Source organism: Anopheles bellator, chromosome 2, assembly GCF_943735745.2.
Source record: "Anopheles bellator chromosome 2, idAnoBellAS_SP24_06.2, whole genome shotgun sequence".
Taxonomy (NCBI): Eukaryota; Metazoa; Arthropoda; class Insecta; order Diptera; family Culicidae; genus Anopheles; species Anopheles bellator.
In genome coordinates this window covers 81,225,259-81,242,822 of record NC_071286.1, presented here as the reverse complement: position 1 = coordinate 81,242,822, position 17,564 = coordinate 81,225,259, and the positions used below count along the sequence as shown (strand labels likewise).

Below are 17,564 nucleotides of genomic sequence, written 5' to 3'. Positions count from 1 at the left end.
ACGAATGATTTGTCAATATGGACCCTCTGCGAAGGACGAACAGGTCGAGTGAACCCAACATCCGGATATGTTGCGCACAAAAACGATACTGGTTCAGGGCATTGAGTTAACAAAAAAAAAACAGTGAAACATTTGCATTTTAACAAGCTGGTGGACTCTTTTCTCTGGTACGAAATTACGGAAACTTGTTCGCGAACATGCTTTTAAACTATTTAATTGCACTAACAAAAAGTAACAACACTTCCTTACCTTTGCGTGCTGAAAACGGATGAGTAAAGCCGAGTGACCAAAGCATGGTTTTAAATTCAGACACTTTCAGAATTTTTCTCTTTCTTTATTTCCTTCTTTAGTGATTTTTCCCTTCGTTCACTTGGTTCGCTCACGGTCTCCGCTGCCCCGCCCGGTGATGCCTCCGGCTAACAACCTTGTAAAATCTGCAATTCAATCAACCCAGCACCTGAATCAACGGCTGTGACCGGTGTCGAGCAACCGGTTCATCGTTTTTATTATTTTTCTTAAATAACGCACCTCCATTACCTCCGACACGCGTTCACGGTGAAATATGTTGATTGAAAAGTATGAGGGCCCAATCAAAAACCGTGCCCATTCGCAACGTGATTTAATGGCGTTTTAACGTTTGTTTAACAAAACAATCACTCCGGGGCCAAACAGAGTTGTTTTGCCTAATGATCGCACGAACCTTTCAATTAAAATTGCATTACGCGCTCTTATGACACGGGGGCCTCCGGTGCGCTTTTCGGATTTTTTGTTTAGGTGGCAAACATAATGCCGGAACCGCAAACACTAGCACACGTCCGCCGGACCGCTGGCGATTGACATGTTCCGGTGTGTGTGTATATGTGAGTGTAACGCGACGCATTGCAATTATCTAATGGTAAAAAATGGGAGGTAAAATCGCGCCCACACTTTACTCTCACAATCAATCATTGTGACCGCAAATTAAATTATCCTACAGCCCTGCCCACCCCGAAACGCTTGGCGTTTTTTGGTCAACGGTTGTCGTTCAGTTTAATTAGCTCCAAATTCCCGGCTTTGATCAAACAGCGCCTGCCAAACAGCACTTTGATGTGTACGGGGTCGCAGCGCGGTGTCCGGCGGTGTCCACAGCAACCAACACCTCACTCTCATCGGCGCCCCATCAGGAAGCTGATCAGCCACAGGACGAACACGTGCAGGGGATCGCCTATCCGCAGCTGGCCCCCGTGCTGCATTGCCGCCGGATGTTCTCCTGCAACCCCGGAAAACGGGTTTCACAATGAGTAGCAACGGGACAATTAGGAAATAACATGTCAGCACGAGCCGTGCGCCGGCCTGGCTTACCGTTCAAGATGTGCACATTGATCGTGGCCGGGTCCGCGTTCGATGGCGAGCACACGTACTTGCCCGTGTCGGTTGTCCGGGCGCGCTGGATCAGCAAGTAGGACGTGGTGGTTTCACCCTTCTCCGTGATGACGGACACTCCGCCCCGCGGAGAGTCGTAGTTGATCTCCTGAAGAGAAATATCATAACTTTAGTCGTCGTGAAAAAAAAAACCGAAGAATGAAATATTTGCAGCAAAATAATGCAAACCAAATAAAAACCCATTTACGTTGGCGCTTCGAGTTGGCGCACTGTGAAGAGCATTGCCACCGAGAAATCGAAACCTCGTCAACTGGTTTCGAATCGGAAAGAACATTTAATTGGCGATGCGTCTCCGGTTCGATATCAACTTTCAAACGAACCAATACACCAATGGCGAATGGGATCGATCGGAACACGGGAATCGTGGTGGTGATCAAGTGCAGCCCTCGAGTCGTCGATTGATGGTGCTCTGCCAACGACCCATCAAGGGGAGCCGAGGGCTGCGATTTTGCCTTCTTTTCCCCATTGATCCCCTCGGAAGCGGAACCGTTCCGTTTGGCTGACCACTGGCACCAACGTGTTTTTGTGTGCGAAAGTATTGAAGAGCCGCACAATTCGGATCGCATCAATGAGTGACCCTTTATGCTGCGTTTCTATGATCTGACGAGCAGGTCGACCAGCGGGGTCACTACTTACAACGCAGCCCAACTGTGGCTGTCACTCCATGCATCGGTCCACCAGGGGACCAACCCATTGCCGTACGTCACTGTCGGCGAAGAAATATCGTGTACATAATTTATTGTAAACCCTCGCGTCTACCGTTCCAGGATTTTCCCATCGGAAAATCTGGGGCTCGGAGTTTGTTGATGCAAATCGGGCCACTCGGGCAAAAGCAAACCATCGGTGCATTCGTTCGTGCCAGCAACCGGCCAACAGAGTCATAATCATTTCCACAACCATCATCATCGGCACCATCATCGCCGTTGTCGTCACGTTATCGTGATCCTGGACGCGCCAGCACCAGCGCATCCGGATTTAATTCCACATTTTTGGTGCGGGGTTCGGGAGCCGTGGCCGATGGAGTGCATTGAATAAACCGAGAGCGAGTGATAAAAGCATAACTCTCTCGAAAGAGAGGTGCACTCCACCCCGGTGTGCCCCTAAACAACATACCTCCGGCCCATTAAAAATCACCTTCAGCCGTCCCGGCTGCTCGCTGGAGCAATGATTTTATTTTATGAATTTCCCGATGCACCGGACGGGTGCAACGGCGTGGCCCGATGGGCGGCGGCCGAAACGAATATCCCGTGCCATCGATCACCGAGCATGCGAGCGGGAGTAAAAATTGATATTGAAATCACGTCGCATTTTTTCCGTTTCTTTTTTTCGATGCCGCTTTATCGATGCTCCCGTTGTCGTCGATGTTTTTCCAGCTGTGGACGCCAAAAGCGCGATCGCGGTGCAATGAAAACATGGAGCGCGACATTGAAATGAAAGAAAAAACGTGACACGAGTGCCGGAAGGGGCACGTTGGAAAAGGGTACGCATGCAGTGAAGAATCCATTTATCAGCTGGCAATCTCAATATTTTCAATATCTGCCCGATGCGCCCCCAGGAACACCGATCCGGCAATGGGCGGCGGGTACGTTAATTGAATCATCAAGTGATTTTGAAAATTGAGAAGAATTTGTGTGACATAAATTAAGTTACAAAGCTCCAGTTCGAGTGCACCAGGTGTGTTCCGGGTGGGTCTAATGTTTCGAACCCCCATTGATGGAAACCGGTTTCGTTGGGCCACAATTTTGCTGTGAACAGATTGGCCAATTAGTGAAGCGCGGTACGCGTCCATCAGCGAGCTGTGATGTGCCGGTGGAACATGAGCAATTACATGAGCTTGAAACGAGCGATTTACTATTAACCTGCTCAATGTGTCTATTGCATAACGATTACATTGGCACGTAATAGGGTTCTCGAATCAATTACTCGGATCGAGTGCCCTCCACTTTGAAACACTCGAAATGGCTCGGATTCTCTCGAATGGAATCGAAAAATCTAAAAAGGTTAATCGCTGGAAGGGCAAAGCTCTCACAGAGGTGCAAACCGACTTTAATATGTGATGAATGTGAGTTATCGGCTCTTCTTTCAACTAACTTTCAGAACCATTTGAGAAGAATTCAACGAATTTTACCCCTTCTTTTTATAAAAACTATTGCCACAAACGATTTTCCACAGCATTTGGTTGTAAATAACCAAACCAATTACCTCTCTCCTGTTGGGAAACTTCAAACACAGAGTGTTGTGAAGTAAAATGGTCTTAAACTGAACGAACCAAACGATCCGAGAGGTTGAAGAGTTCATCTTTCAATTTGCGTAGTTTAGTCATTAGCTTCCAAACCATTGAGTAGTGCGCCCGCAATCCGTCTTACATCCGTAACACTGCTTCGTGCGAGCTGCTGGCCGGGCCAGTCGAGTCGTTCAACATCTTGTTTAGAGACTCTCTAACGTGTCGTGAGATATGAACACAAAGCACCGGTAATTCCCGACCCATCAGCCACCGGAAATCCGCGGAAGAGCTTTATGACGATGACGGCCCCACTAGAGGCGACCGGAACAAAAACACGGAGACGGCAGAAATGCAACAAATGGAAACGAAACACGTTGGTACAGGGGCCACATTGCGCCTCACCTGGTTGTTGTGGGTCCACATGATGGTGGAGGGTGGTTCGGGCGAGTTGCGTACTATACAGGTTAAATTTACAGTGGAGCCGGTGTTGATGTACAGATCCGGTACACCGACGATCGTGGTGATGGGCTCTGGAAGGAAAACGGAGACGCACGCGGAACCGTGGTTCAATATTGCACCATCCGGTGGTCGGTCGGTCGGCCAGTGGGCTAGGCGAACCAACATCGGCTACAAACGCAGCATAAAAAACGGGCAGCCATGTAGCGCCGGTCAGCCGCCTATGCCCACGAACGCTCGCCCTTACTTACTTACCGACGACGGAGAGATACATCGAGTGGCCGACTGGTGGCGTCGTCGAGATCTGACACTCGTACACTCCGGTGTCCCGCTTCTGAGGGTATCTAATCTGAAAGAACAACGGAAAGCAAAGCGCGATGGTGGGTCGAGTGGACTGGCGGGCACAATGATCGATGGCTTGGCCCGGTCTGGGAGGAAGATGCGCACCGAACCCAGGGTTCGTGTTTCGGCCCAGCATTTGTACCCGACAGGGATGGGGAAAACTCGGTGAAGGACACCGGAACGATAGGGGATAAAAAAAAACCGGAATTGGGGCAGTGGCAACACCGCTCACCGGTGGCGGACCACTTACTTGCAGCGACCAGTCATCGTTCTGGGGATTATGTACAGCCTGGAATCGCTGGTCGGAAGTATAGGTGAATCTACCTACGGTTAAGAGATGAATGTCCCGGTGCCGCACCCACGAGACCTGCCGGCGAACGGAGAAGGAAGCTTTATTAGAATTCATGGGCCAATCGGAATGCAATGGATCCCGGTTGCCGGGCGGTTCGAATCCTCGTTACCGTTTTGTTGCCCAGATTTTTGACGCGACAGTTGAGGTACGCCGTTTTGCCGACCAGCGCCGTGATGTTCTTGGAGGTGGACAGATCGAAGTGGGGCCCACGGTCGAGCGGTGTCCGGAGCCGGTTGCTTTCGTCCGAGTCGTAAATCTCGTTGTCGCTCGTCTCGGGCCCGCTGCTACCGAGGTGCTGCTGGTGGTGGTTGGACCCGGCGGGCGCCCCGTACATACCGAGGTACGGCGGTCGGCTGCGCAGGGGCGGTGGCCGCCGTGTGGCCAGCGACTGTCGGCGACCGTCTGGCGAATCGTCGTCGCCCAGCTCGGCCAGGAACTGTTCTTCGGAAACGCTCTGGAGCGAACTGCTGAGCCCTGGTGTCGGCCGGAACCGGAAATGAAATAATGCAACAATGGACAGAGAGAGAGAGAGAGAAAGAGAGATAGAGAGAACAAAATTAGATCGAAAAACGACGCCGATGGAGGCCTTGGTCCTGGGTGGCGGTCGGACGGTGATAGAGGAGACACTTTGGCTAGCGTCGGTATCGGAGCATAAAATCATGTGAACGAAACGAAATTGTGTACCAAACTGGACCCACCACCGGAAGGAGAAAGGTCGTGCTTGTATGATCCGGCAGGTTCGGTAGTCGATCGAAACCCCGTGAAGGTTGCTTTGAAGCGTTCAGCGCAGACCTATTTCGGTGTGCAACAACACCACGGCTTCCACGGTACGGATGCGAAGCCTGTTTGGAATCTAATAACTTGTGGATCGTGGCACGAAGCTACTCGAAGCCACCCGGTCTCTCTCTCTCTCTCTCTCTCTCGGACACGCTCAACAAGGAGTTGCGCTGGTCCAGGAACACCAGGCTCTCGGCACGATGGCTAAATGGCTTCCTGTTTTTTTTTTTCCTTCGCAATCCCAGAGACAGTTCATCAACGGAGCTTTTCTGCCTTAATTGCTTCCCGGGATGAAGTAACTCTCGGTGTCCAGAAGGCAAAAAAAAGAGGAGCAGTTTCTGCCGTCCCGACGAGGACGGAATAGTTGAGCAGAGTGCTTCGCTGGCCGGCATTAAGGGCGACACATCGTCGTCGCCGCACCGAATCCTTCCGGTTTCCGGATGAAATGAGACACCTAATTTACTTCGTGCCCTGCCCGTGGTGTAGGGCGACCGGCGCTGGGCCACTGATGACGCCTAGAATTAATTTATCGCCCAGTATCAATCTTTTACGGCGCTTGCTGCTGCCAGTAAGGCACTGGAGCAATCGGAAAAATGGCACCAAAGCGGAAGTCACTAACAAGCGGTTGGCCACCGGACGAAACCGCAGCAGGACATGCGTGAAATGTGCGACAAACAGGACGTAGGAAGCGGGGGCAGCAACGGGTACATAAATCACCTGTCATATCTGTGTCCGCATTCGCAGTCGTCGCTCGCTGATTGAACGGGCGGGATTAGTAGTTTTTTAAATATTTACGTTTCGCCTCAGCATGTGAGGGTCGTATAGAGAGAGAGAGGGACCATTATTATGTCGTGTTTGGTAGTTAATCTGAGAGTGACTGCTGTGCCACACGCGACGACTAAGTGGTGTTCCGTTAGCCGGGTTTCCCCATTACATGGCTCAGAGCGTCTCAAAGGTGAGCCTGAAGTATGTCTTAATAAAACGAATTATTAATTGAACCGTTAGGCGTTATTCCGATTTTCGTCAAAAAAAAAACAATCTCAGTGATTAGAACGTCATTTTTATGAAGAAACGAATGTACTTTGTCAAGTCAAAAGCACAGAAGACATAAAACATGAAGTTATGCTCTTTGGAACTTTCCACCATTTGAGCGTCTTTAAAAATTAATCCATAAGCCCTTACATTTTTACTTTATGTAAATGAATGTATTGTTTGCGTTAGTAAAATACACAACAGTCTGAAGCACTACAGTGCTCTTTGACCAATCTTTGTCAATCAAAACCAAGCTTAAATCAGCGTAACAAGAACTACCAGTGGCCACTTTTGTTTTAAATAGACGGAACTAACAAAGTCCTGTCATTATTTCTTGAATGTTTTACAACGGTAGTGATGTGTGAATATCCTAATTTGAATTGGTTTAATATTGAATATGTCTATAGCTTGTGCATTGTTTGTGTTGCTGCAGGAACAGCAATATTACACATTCTCCGGTTCAATATTGTTAGTCAACGGGTAATTATGTTTGATGCTGTAAAACAATGTATTTAACGTCAACATAATGAGAGACTTTGCACGCCACCGACATTTCTCAGTAATGCACACATTTTGTAATGTTACTATCAATTACACATATTCGCAGAATTGCATAGAAAATTTGCACATTTCTACCGCACAAAGCGCATTGAAATACATCACCCATGAGCGGTTCGAGCGAACGGCTTGTTAAATACACCACGATGCGAATAATCAAAGTTATAATAACCGTAGGCGCACCAGCTTCGGACACATGCGTCGTGCACATAAGCGGTTCGTTTGACGAGGAAAACTTCAGCCAAAACGTCCTTCAAAATCTACCGACACCCACCGGGGACGCTAATCCCTCCGAGCAGAGAGAGAGATAACGAAAGACCGGAGATGAGGCCGGCAGACGGGTGGCCATAAACAGTTAATTAGCGCAAAACATCCACCAGCTGGCTAGCGGGAAAACAGCGGCAGGCATCATCGTCGAATATTACCAGGAATGCGTACCGGGTCCCCGGTGGCTGTCAAAACTTTCATTTCAAACTGACACTCGGCATCGAACGCGAGGGATTAAAATGGGAACCGGTGTCGGTGCGGAAGTATCTAAATTTTATGTGAGCTCAGCTTGGCCATCACTACGCCCCACAGGATCGGTCCACAGAAAGCTGCACTCTCGATTATATCGAGCCGAGCCAGGAGACCGGATTTAGGGGCTACCACCGGCCCGACGGTGACTACGCATCGGAACAGATGCGCCCCGAGAGCAAATGGCTGATGAATTATTTATCGCGCGTATTGTTCATTTGATTTGACTATCATTATGCTGGGATTGATTCCGTGATTTCGATTATCGGCTACGCAGGGACTCGGGAAAAACCGTTACCAACCAACGGAGCCTACGGCATATGTGAAGGGCCCTTCAGAGGGATATTAAATTTGCATTTCGGCATCGTGGACGTAGCGTTAGGATGAATATGCATTGGGAGGGCAGCATGTTTTATGTAGTGCCTGTGATTTCTAGGAATTTTTAAATTTTATTTCAATTTTAAATACACATTTTGAGAGCCACGAGGCACCACGAAAGGTTCACTCCGTGCACTGGGCATTGAACTGGTTCCACAGAGATTGGTATATTTATATGTTTTGTACAGTCTCATTCAAGATTCAACTTCACCCACAACCTCTTAACGCTCGCGCAACAATATCCTCTCTATCATTACGCTTTCATGTTCAGCCCAGGAACGCCGAAATCTAAGAACCGCGTCCACCATTCACATACGTACGGTGCCTGTTTTATATTTTCACAAAACACCAAACTTCCTACGCCGATTGAACCGTTTACGAATTCAAACGAGGCGTGTCGCCAGGCGGCATCCTTCAATCAATTCCGATATGGGCTAACGATACAATTTGTGTGACGCAAAAGAAACACCATCGCCCCCGTATCGCACGTTGCCCAATCGGATCGGTTTGCCAAATCGCTTCGCCAAATCGGTTTGCGCTTCGAGCCATTCGGATGGATTTTCCTACCGGAAGCCCCAAGTGGCGCTGGGAAAGCGTGTGAAAACATCGCGAAAAACAGGGCCGCCGAAAAGAAAAGCAAAAACAACGCTCAAATAATGACAGCCCTAATCGCACATTGCCTGCCTCATTTTCAAGCCAGTTGATGCGAATTTAAATTGATATTTTATGTTGTGCCAGCTCTCGGAGCTCCGAGGATGGAATCCGGAGGAGGGCATAGCAATTGGGAAACGCTCGGGTCCGGCGAGGTATTGCCGACGGGACCGGGAATTATGTTTCGGGACCGGGGTGGGATTCGGAGAAGCTTTATAGAGCCCCAGCGTCCGACCCAAAAGGACGGCCGTTCGCCGGCGGCACGGTTTCTTATCGCATTCGAATTATCGAGGTGATTTCATTTCTTATCGCTTATGCATAGTAATTACGAAGCCTTGCCACTTTCGATATTGATACTTTACGTCGGTCGGATAGAAGCAGGAAAAAAACGGGAATCCTCCCGTTGATCAATGGAGGACCCTTTCCCGAGATAGCTAAACGATATTACTGATACTGATTTGAAGTTTATTTCAACCGTAAACGGGCCAATTAATGGTGGCCACCGGACAAAACAAAAAAGGCAGGATGTAATAAGGGATTTGAAAGCACAATGCCTCGCAGGTGTGTTTCAGGACATTGATCGACTATATCGACGGTTCCGTGTAATTGCACCGATAACACCAACTAATTAACTATACCTAGCCCGTGACCCGATTGAACTCCAGTCGATCGACCAATCGAAAATGATCCCCTGGGGCACGTTTGGCGGAATTGTTCCGAGTGAAGAATCGGAGACTCGTGAGCCCTCGCAATCGAACCATTTACGACTGCATCGGATTATGTTTGCCCACACTGTTCACGTTCGTAGCGGGCGCTGAAGAAAGCGAGAGATTTATGAAGTAATTAGTTGGTTGGTCCTCATTTCCGCAAAATGTCTGATGGCTAAAACCTATGGAATCAACCGCCACCAGGCTGTGAGTTTGAGGTACAAGAAAAGTGCAACGTTCGTGTGCAATTTGCTGCACCATGCTGCAAGTGGTTCGTTTACACGGTTTCCGGTTCGGTTCCGGGTTGCGAAATGCTTTTTACGTTTCGTAATAACGCAGAACAAAAGCGCCTAGGGTATCAATTAATCCTCTCTTCGATCGATAAGCAGTAATCCTCTCGCCAGCACTCCTTATTCAATCAACAGTGAGCTAGCAGCTTCTGCGTAACGGATATCAAACATCAATCGCCAAATCGGCCAATAAAACACATTTATGGTCTGAGGCAGCAACTTTGGATCATACTTCGAGCTCTTTTTCCGGGAAAACAATAAATTCACCGAAAGCTTATGTTATCTCAGCTTATCGACCCACAGAATATGAACCACTGAATCCAACTATTGGTCGGAAAAAACAAATAGTGGACCACAAAAAAACACACCTTGAGAAAATACAGCACGCGCACGGGAGGCCGTTGAAAGTTTTCACATTTCTCGCCATACTTCGCCGGGCCGGTACTTACCGGCCAAGAGATTACGCAGATTTAAGGATTACACCGGTCGGGTAAGGTAGTGGTAGATGCAGCATTAAATAACCCGCAGCCACCTTCAAGCGTGCTCATGACCGTGATATTCCGCACTCGCACGGAGTCTCGCACCCTTTCCAACCGAAACCTTTTACCGTTCGGGTGGCGTAAGCCACGCGGGTCAACATTTTAAAATTACTGAAAGGTTGCGCACGGAGCGAAGCTAAAAGCGAAAACACTTTCTGCAGTTGGGAGAAAATACTTTCGAAGCATACTCAAAGCCAGCGAAGCTCATGAATATTCTCGAGTTCGTATGCTTTGGGTTTAGTTTTATGCTAACAATTTGGGATGTATATGTTTCAAGAAAGTATGCTCGGTGATGGAAAAATATGTTTTAACCACGCCAACCAATCAAACAGTTTATCTGCATTGTTGTGTTCCGTTTCCTCCCGACTAAGGACTGTGTCCAGATTGAACGGAAAGGGCAACATTTGCATACTAAATTTGAATATTATCAAGATGAACCCACCGGATGATCATATCATTGACGTCAGTTTAATACATTGGCAACGAGAACACATCGGGACACTTATGTTCGAACGAAAAACGCAACGTTCGGACGACGGCGGCAGCAATAAAACACTTCTGAACCATTGAACTCACGGCCCCTCCGGCCGGCCATTGGTTCAATCTTAATTAAATTACTCCATTTTTCGCACCCAACCAACTCGACGATGGGCTATGGTGGGTCCACGATTCAATCAAGCGCACGCCCCGCGCTGGTGCAAATATTGGCATAAAAATTAATTACAACTTTTCATTGTTCCTCGGCCCTCCGACCTTTGTCCAGCGCGGTTGCAATTCGATGGCAAAAATAATCATAAAACGAAACGCGAATGGCACCGTAAAACTCCACACCGTTTCAAGAGCGCCGGTCGCCGGTTGATGTGTGGAAAATGGAACACTTCCGGGGTCCGAACCACAGAACGATGCGCAGCGTTCGGAGTGAATTGGAGTGAAGGTGTATGTTGACTTTGCCACGATCGAGAACGAGTGCCTCGCGGTCAAACAAGTAAATGTACCGATTGTTTTTTTTTTTGCTGTATTTAAATTGCGCCATTACGTGTAATTTATACGTGTATCAGTAACCGTCGGGGGTCCACCATATCCACTGTTGGAGTGACTCAATCGGGACAAAAACCGGAACATCACGGAGCGGAAGGAAACTTTCTGAACAGTTTTTCACACTTCGGCTCACTGGCCACCGGAGCAGCTCTAGCAGGTCGTAGGAAACGCTGTTAATAAATCAACGCACCTAGGCGAGAGATAACCATCGAGCCGAGAGAACTGCTGGAAGCCCACGCGTTCATGACGTTGCTTAACGATGGCTTCACAACACCAGGGCCCAAGCCCTCATCCGACAACGACGACAGCGCCGAGGACGACTGTTGACAAAGCTGTGCGGTCTTTCGGATGGCTCACGCACAAAGCACAGAATCCTGTGGGCTGTACAGAAGAGCGCCCCCGGAACGTGAAGAGCTGATTGGTGGCGACACACAAAGAACGGAAAGAAAGAAACAACATAACAAACACGGCCACACGGCGGCTTGCCCCGGGGCGAGAATGACTTCCACAGTGCGGCCCAAAAAGCATAAACACTCCAAACGGGCGCGCTCGACAGAAGAAGAGGCTTCACGCTCTTACGCCCGTACCCCACCGATTGGACATATGCTCGGCGGATTTGCAGGCAGCATCTCCCGGGGCCCCGAGGGCCCAGCATCCGGTTGAGATGAAATTGAATTTTGGAAAACCATCGCGAGGGTGTTTCATTCGACAGCCATATCTCGTGGCAGGCAACGGCCACACATCGCGGCTACGCGCCCGATAAGCGATGGCATCGATAGCATGTTAACGGATATGAATGTCGACATTTTTGCGGGTGTTTCGACGCCACGTAACCCGGGGGGCACCGGGATGGCGCTTTTTTACGGCGAAATGCGCTCTTTTTCATTCACTCGCTGCTCACGCATCCGCCGTATCCAGCATAACCGCGGCTCAACTTTGATTCGATGCGGCAAAAGGGTTTTTTTCAGAAGCCACGTAGCGTGACGCGTTGGTCGGTTGGGAGTCGAACCACACAGCAGCAGCAGCGGATGTGGCGTTGCGGGTTCCGGGTGCCACGGCTACGAAAAGGCGAAACATCAAATAGATACACATTTGGGGATGAAATTTCGGTGCGTAAATGAAATTTTCACTCGAATGAAATTAATTACCTCTTCAACTTTGGGATAAGTAGATTAAACATTGACAAAAGAATTCGCGGAATAGGCATCAGAGAGCGCATCGGGAAAGGCAGACAATATTAGTACACAGAATTGGCGACACGTTGGTCGGATAAATTGAAGGCTTCACGGTTTCACAGATCCCAGAAATACATATATTTAACCGATCAACAACTGGATGGGATAACATTTTCAAACTAGTAACCTTATTCCAATTTTAGTACCAGAACATGAAGTAATAAAATAAACACAAGGTTCATTTTAAATCAAATTGATTAATGCAATAAGATTTATGAAATGAAGCTTTGAAGATTTATGAGTTGAAGAAACAACTTTTCATTTGAATCAAATTTGGTTGCGGTTGTTTCATAAAAAATAGGCAATTGTTAAACAAGAATTACGGTTGTAATAACTCTTCCCCTTTTCCACGTGCTGTGAGTCTTTCGGAAACCAATAAAAATGCCAAATTAATGAGCACCACATAAGTAGGAAAATGAACGAAATTATCTTCAACCTCAATGCGATATGTTTGCTTTTGACGTCCACGCGTAAACCGAGCGTTACTTTCGCCGCAACCACATGGAGTTGCCCTCGGCACCTTTTAGTCAGATAAGAAGAAAGGATAACGCCCCAGTACTCCTCCCAGAGCATCAAAACATGCCGACTCGACTGTCTCTGTCCGTTATCGCTTCCTGTCGTGTCCATTCGCTGTCGCCATCGTTTGCACGCCTTGGTCGTTCGATTGAATCGCGCCACGGCCACGGCCAGGGCCCGTTCGCCCTTTTTATTTCATGCGCAGTGATTCAGCGTAATTCTAACGGAAACTTCAGCCGGGCCATGTTCGGCACGGCTGCCATTGTAGCTGTTTACGGTTAACATGAATTGTGTTTCAGTTCTGTTTTTTTGTTTGGGCTTTGAATCCTCTTCCGTCTGCCACTCTGAACGACACTGGAACGGTTCGCTTCGCTCGCAATTTGCCAAACGGACAGCGCTTTGGCATCGCTCGAGAAATTTGAGTTTCTTTCCGCCGAACAAACGCACCCCGAACGGAGGAAAAATACGGTTTTCCATCGTACGAATCTAAAGGGCCGCTCCGAAGAAGCGCTGCGTGGCACACGGCGTCGAGAACGACGCAATGTTTGATGGTTGCAGCAAAAATGGTAATGGGAGTTTCAATGCGCATACATCAATTTGCACCCTCAGCTCTCTCGTGGACGTGATTTCCGATTGTGCCACGGAATCCCGGAAAAGCCGGCTGAGAAATGCATTGAAACGCAACGTACAGCGAACCATTGCGTCGATTGCCGGATAGACTGTCGGGCTGCAGTGGGAACTTTCAAAAATCAACATCGGACTTTCTGCTTTCTCCTGCATTCAGGCGAACGCTACCCAGTGAGGCACATTAATTTAAAAACTCCGTTTCATCGTCAATACGCCCGGCAATGGCTGCGGATCGGAAAAAATTCCAACGCATCCGATCCATCACCACATTTTCTCGACACCACAACCGACCGCAGCACCGGAACGCAATGGTGCCGCGAAAAACGAAGCACAAAACCTCCAAAGCGGCCCCATTCCGTAAAGCAAGGGGCCACAGTGGCCCTAATGTAGCAATTAGATACGCGCGCTCACGCCACGTTACATTAATAGTCGCGCAAAACTTTGTGCGTTCCTTCCGCGAAGGCTTCCCACTTGGCTTCCGCTTCCGCACGGGGTCCTGTGCTCGAAAGATTATTAGCATCGAATACGCAATCGCTTCTCCAGCAAGCGGCGGCAGCTTTCTTTGTTCGCAATTCTCGCCCGCCGGCCCACAAACAAAATTAACCACTTGAGCTTTTCCGGAAAACTCGTCCGTTCGGAGCGCCCGGCGGCCCGACGTAGCATCAAAAATTATTCAAATGAAAATAATGGTTTTCGATGTCCCGTTTTCGGTGGCGAGCCTGGCTGCGGCAGCCGATACCCCAAAACCGACCCGAGCCGCTTCCGGTGAACGATGAAACGGAATGGCCGCTTCTGCTAATGACTAACGGGCCCCCTGTCGAAACCCGTGGCTCGAAGCGGAAGCAATTGAAATCCGAGCCCCGGGTTGAGTCTTGCGGGCCTAACCCGAAAGCGACTTTGCGTAGTGACCGGGTATCCATGTCACAGACGGCGCGGAACCGGACCGTCAGAAGGTCGGTACGATTGTCAAAACCGGAAGCCATCCCTTTCACTTTTTCTCGCTCTCGCTCGCTCGGCCGTAGGACATTGATTGACGTTGACGAATGGCCGGAGTGATTTACTTTGCGTGCCCCTGTTTTTGTGTCCCGCCCTATTCGACCTGCCCGAGACCGGAAACGTATTTAATATAATTACGCATCGCGTGGCATCGCCATCGTGACCTCGTGGCGTGGCTACTTCATTTGTTATGCAGTGGAATGTTGGCGCAAGAGAGGGTTCGAAACGAAGCAAACGTCAATTCTGACCGACGGTTGATGCTTGGGGTGAATAAATTTCTAAACACCACACAAAACCCGCGTTGAAGTGAGACATACTCATCAGTATGGAAGCGCATGGTGACTCAGTCTGGGCTTCCTTTTATCCACTGACTGCCGGCCCATAAAAAATGCCGCGCGCTCCAAAGGACCTCAACCTTCGTTTTAGAATTGAAAAACAAAACGTATAAACTAAACTTACAAAGCCAACCGGCGATATGTTGGACTTCACAAACAATGCTTTGCTCCTTTCCAATAGCTTCGAGGCATCCGAAGGCTATCAGGGCTAATAAATCAAAATACATCGTACGTACCGGCACCAAGCGCCGAGGACAGGCAAACCCTCGAGGGTAAGCCATCAAGCGAAATCCCAAATCCAGCGGATCCAGCGGATCCAGCGGATGTCTCGAGCAGCGTGGTTCCCTCGCACGGTACGTTTGAAGGAGGGTTTTCTGTTTGAAAAATTTTCTTCGAATAAAAACGGAAACCCCGAGAGGTAACATCGCGAGATTTAACAAGAAAAGTGAATTGAGTGAAAAAGTGTACCGAATTCAATCCAATATGTACCGTGTTAAGGCTAATGGAGCGAAACGTTTTTGTTTGTATTTTTAACATGAAGCAAAATTTGTTTTGTATTTTTAACAAAGCTCAAATCTATTTTAGCAGAAACACGGCATGAGCAAGCGAAAAAGAACCGATTGGTCACATTCGCTGAAACTTGAACGGGGATGCTTCGTTTCTGGGAACCAATGCGCAAGTGATAAGAGTTCTGACGAACAAAACGAATTTGGTTAGCTTTTCATGGGCTTCAATCGAGGTGTTTTCCACGAAAATCCACTCTTTAATATTACTTTCCTTGAGGTGGTACGCCACCACACCGACGCCCGGAAAAGTGTGTAGGCGAAAAGCTCACATCAATGGGAGCGCTTCATCAAACACAAACGAACACACGGGCCAAACAACGTTTGGGTGGTAGTTCCTTTTAGCTGGATAGCAAAATTTACTGAAAAACTGTCAAGGTACTTACCATGATTCAGATAGAAGATAAAAATAATTACAGTTTTTAGTCCGTGTTGGGTCCAATGTTGAGCCATTTCTGTAAGCAAAAAAAAAAGACACATTAATTGCGGCTAACTATTAGACTGACAAAATGATGCTCTTTCCCCAATCTGCCTGCTGATAATCGACTGATAGAATCCTAAGTTACCTCTCAAGCTCATCTGCCATTTTCTACCCAATTCTGTGCCAAATAATGTTCCATATTTAGAAAAAAAGCTAGCCCAACACGTTTACCAGAAACCAATTAACAGTCTGCCGATCTGCCATACGGGCATGCCGTCCGCCAAACAAGTCGAAACTGAGAAAGGACACACAACAAACATAAAACAATAATAAAACACACTCGGCGCAGTGCAATCTACGGCGGGTCGCTCTGTCGCTGCTTTTCATTGGTTGACTATTTTATTTTTATTCTCCCCCGGCAGCCATCTCCCAGGCCAAGAGCAAAACATGGATGTAGTTCCGTAGGGATTCGCCAGCCCCGTGCCAGCCCCACACAGGGCCACAGCAGATGAGGCAAATCCTTTCAATAGTCATCACTCGACTGTCATGCAAGCGCCCGACAAACTACCGACGACGGGAACGATGGAAAACTGTTGAATGATTTATTGCAGCACAATTTCCATCAGCATCTGGCATCAGCAGCGAGGGCAGTAGGCGGACGGACAAACGTCACGCGCAGACCAAAAACTCCCCAAGCACCATCCATCCCGGGGAAAAGGGTCGTGCAGCGGGACCGATGACGAGCGGGTTGCAGGTCACGCCAAGCGTGGCGCGACGATTTGCCGGAAGTTTCCGTGGCAAAACTTCGACGCGCTGTCCCGCACGTGGGGCCCATCTTCAAATTTTCACCAATTTCACCTCGCCTCACCTGCCACCCCCCGGCCGTCTGTCAACGTTCGCCGCTTGCCGCAGGTTTTCACCGCGCCCGCACATTTTACATTCACACCGGAAACTCATTAGCGGTTCCGGGTGGCCGCCGGCGGAACGGGGCCACCAATTTTGCACGACCTGCAATGTGTATGTGGGTTTCTCATTTGCGATGCAGTTGGTATGCTTCGCGATGCGTGCTCGTCGTCGCTCACGTAACGCCCGCTGAACTGCTGGCAACCCGAGGCTGCACCGGGTGTAGCTTCCCATCCTATCCTGTCGGCGGAGAGGTCACAGAGCATAGCGCGAGCGTGGTGACCGTATACTCGATCTAGCCACTGACGGGCGACGCAAACTTCTAACCGCCAATTTTGGGTTACCGGCCAAAAAGTGGGGATTCACTTTCGACGGACAGTCGGGTGGGACGGCGGTGGTCGATTGAAAATAATCGTCACGATCACGGCTGGCGGTTTGCGAAACGGCGTGGCCTAGCGTTGGCGGGTGGATCGTGAATCTATTTTGCTTCCCTTCGGGACTATTTATAACGCCGGTTAGCCGGATATTACATCATGAAGAGCAACCTTCACGGAACCGGGAGAGGTTCCGTGCAAAATCGCAAGGACGAGTGCAAAATTAATCAAACAATTCAATTTGTTCACGGCCGCGGTACAGCCATCGCGACGCTCCGTGGCATTGTATTCGTTCTTTTAGCTTTAATTAAA

General features: G+C 48.9%; 1 protein-coding gene across 1 annotated transcript; it reads right to left on the bottom strand.

Annotated features, from left to right (window-relative positions):
* Positions 1-462: 462 nt before the first annotated feature.
* Positions 463-16,193, bottom strand: LOC131211799 (zwei Ig domain protein zig-8-like). Its single transcript, XM_058205421.1, has 8 exons — positions 16,121-16,193; positions 15,941-16,009; positions 4,906-5,270; positions 4,695-4,811; positions 4,358-4,451; positions 4,049-4,176; positions 1,342-1,510; positions 463-1,249 (listed from the first exon to the last, which is right to left on the bottom strand). Exons 1-8 carry the CDS (start codon positions 16,131-16,133, stop codon positions 1,146-1,148), a joined length of 1,059 nt encoding a protein of 352 aa, XP_058061404.1. The 5' UTR covers positions 16,134-16,193; the 3' UTR covers positions 463-1,145.
* Positions 16,194-17,564: the final 1,371 nt, after the last annotated feature.

Excerpts from the sequence above, each read along its gene's own strand:
- LOC131211799 (XM_058205421.1), bottom strand. Across the intron at positions 5,271-15,940 it reads TATCTTCTATCTGAATCATG|GGCTCAGCAGTTCGCTCCAG; the intron begins GTAAGTACCTTG and ends GGCCGACACCAG. Across the intron at positions 4,177-4,357 it reads GATGTATCTCTCCGTCGTCG|AGCCCATCACCACGATCGTC; the intron begins GTAAGTAAGTAA and ends TTTTCCTTCCAG.